General features: G+C 32.6%; 1 protein-coding gene across 1 annotated transcript in view; it reads right to left on the bottom strand.

Annotated features, from left to right (window-relative positions):
• Positions 1-251: 251 nt before the first annotated feature.
• The window catches only part of LOC119568076 (iron-regulated protein FrpC-like), a 4,229-nt gene continuing 1,980 nt past the window's right edge, over positions 252-2,500 (bottom strand). The window contains exon 2 of the mRNA XM_037916476.1: positions 252-332. Coding sequence (XP_037772404.1) covers positions 252-332 — 81 coding nt within the window. The remainder of the gene's footprint in view (positions 333-2,500) is intronic.

The following is a 2,500-nucleotide window of genomic DNA, read 5'->3' as shown; positions in this document are numbered from 1 at the left end:
AGAATAAAAGAGAGAGAGAGATAAAGAGAGAAGAGAGAGAAACCCATCCAAAAACAAAAACAAAACAAAACAAAAAAAACTAAACAGAAAAAAAAAATACAAACACAATCACCAAAAAGAAAAAAAATTCCAAAGAAAAAAAAACAAACGCGCAAACAAACAAACACAAACATATATATAACCTCGGAAAAATAACCTCACTTCATCGTCTTCGAACAAACCTACGGACTTGTGATGGAGGATAAAGTAATTTACCAGACAGAATTAAAACTTGCCCCGAAGCACACAAATATGATTGGATTCTGTGAGGCGGTCGACCCAAACCCGGGATCCTATTAGCGGAGTTGCAGATACAGGCGTCTATAGCGCTTACATGGGACACTCGATGTTTTAAAATCGTGGTGTTTATATATTTCTCTTTGTTTTGTTTTTTGTTTTTTTTTGTTTTTTGGTTTGTGTTTGTGTTTTTTAGTTGTTTGTTTTTTGTTTGTTTTTGTTTTGTTTTTCCTTTCTGTTTTATGTGTTTTCTTTTGTTTTTTTGTGTGTGTTTTTTGTGATTTTGAATATGATTGGATTCTGTGAAGGATCCTATTAGCGGAGTTGCAGATACAGGCGTCTATAGCGCTTACATGGGACACTCGATGTTTTAAAATCGTGGTGTTTATATATCTCTCTTTGTTTTGTTTTGTGTTTTTTTTTTTAGTTTTTTGTTTTTTGTTTCTTGGTTTGTGTTTTTTTGTTGTTTTTGTTTGTTTTTTTTTGTTTGTTTTTGTTTGATTTTTTGTTTTTCTTTTCTGTTTTATGTGTTTATGTTTGTTTTTGTTTTGGTTTTCCTTTCTGTTTTATGTTTTCTTTTGTTTTTTTGTGTGTGTTTTTTGTGATTTTGAATATGATTGGAGTTGCAGATACAGGCGTCTATAGCGCTTACATGGGACACTCGATGTTTTAAAATCGTGGTGTTTATATATTTCTTCTTGTTTTGTTTTGTTGTTTTACTTGTTTGTTTCTTGGTTTTGTTATGTGTGATTTTTTGTTATGTTATTTTTTTGTGTGTGATTTTGAATTTTGTTTTACGTTTTTTAAGGAGGTGAGATAAGGAGAAAGTGTTTTCATTATTTTTTTTCTTTCTTTCTTTTTTTTAGGGTGGCGTAGGGATTGATTATTTATTTTTATATTTAGGTCATAATTACTTCTTTTAGTGCCATCTTTCATTGTTTTAAGCACTCTCTCTCTCTCTCTCTCTCTCTCTCTCACACACACACACACACACACACACACCACATACACACACACTATCTACATACCTACCTATCTATCTATATGTCTGTCTATCTGTCTATCTATCTGTCTCTGTCTTCCCTAGCTATCTATCTGTCTGTCTGATTGTCTATATCTATATATTTATTCTATTCATATCACACACAACACAACACACACACACACACACTATATATATATATATATATATATATATATATATATATATATATATATATATAATATATATTATATATATATATATATATATATATATATATATATATATATATATAGTATATATATATATATATATATTATATATTATAGAATATATATATTATATATATATATTATATATATATATAATATATATATATATTATATATATATATATATATATATATATATTATATATATATACTATATATATATATATATACATATATAAGTATTAGTATTCGCAATAAGAGCAGGAGTAGCACTGTAGTAGTAACAGTTGTAGTAGTATGAGTAATAGTATTAGCAGTCATATTAAAAGTAGTATTATAACAGTAACTTTATAATTTTTTTATAACTTTACATTTTTTATAACTTTATAATTTTATAACACTAACTATCTCAATCTAGCACACGATTTTTTTTTTTTTTTTTTTTTTTTTTGGTTCATCTCCGTAACGGATTAGGTGATTTCTTAAGTAAAAAAACATGACGGAAATTGTTGACTGCTCAGGAGAGGAGTGGAAATGGGGGGGTAGGGGGTAATGGGGGGAGAGGGGGGGAGAGGGTAATGGGGTGGGGATAGGAGAGGAGAGGGTAATGGGATGGGGAGAGGAGAGGAGAGAGTAATGGGGTGGGGATAGGGGGAGAGGGTAATGGGGTGGGGAGAGAAGAGGAGAGGGTAATGGGGTGGGGATAGGGGGAGAAAGGGTAATGGGATGGGGGTAGGAGAAGAAGAATGGGGTTGGGGGGAAATAATGGGGGCTGGATTAAGGGGATGGGAAAAGGGGGGGCGGGAAACGGTATGGGGATGGGAGATGACAGAATTAATGGGGGGGGAGGTAAGAGACTGGGTTACGAGGATGGGGGAGGGGAGTGATGGTGGGGAATTAAGGTTAATGGGGGAGGGAGAATGAAGGGGGAGGAGGTAGATGGCAAGCGAAGAGAAGGAAAGAGAATAAGGATAAAGGTGAATGGGGAAGAAGGAGAAAGTGATAAATAGATGGAATAGGAGAAGAAGAAT

This window comes from Penaeus monodon, chromosome 43, assembly GCF_015228065.2.
Source record: "Penaeus monodon isolate SGIC_2016 chromosome 43, NSTDA_Pmon_1, whole genome shotgun sequence".
Classification (NCBI taxonomy): Eukaryota; Metazoa; Arthropoda; class Malacostraca; order Decapoda; family Penaeidae; genus Penaeus; species Penaeus monodon.
The sequence above is the reverse complement of the archived record's forward strand: the minus strand, read 5'-3'. Positions and strand labels throughout refer to the sequence as shown.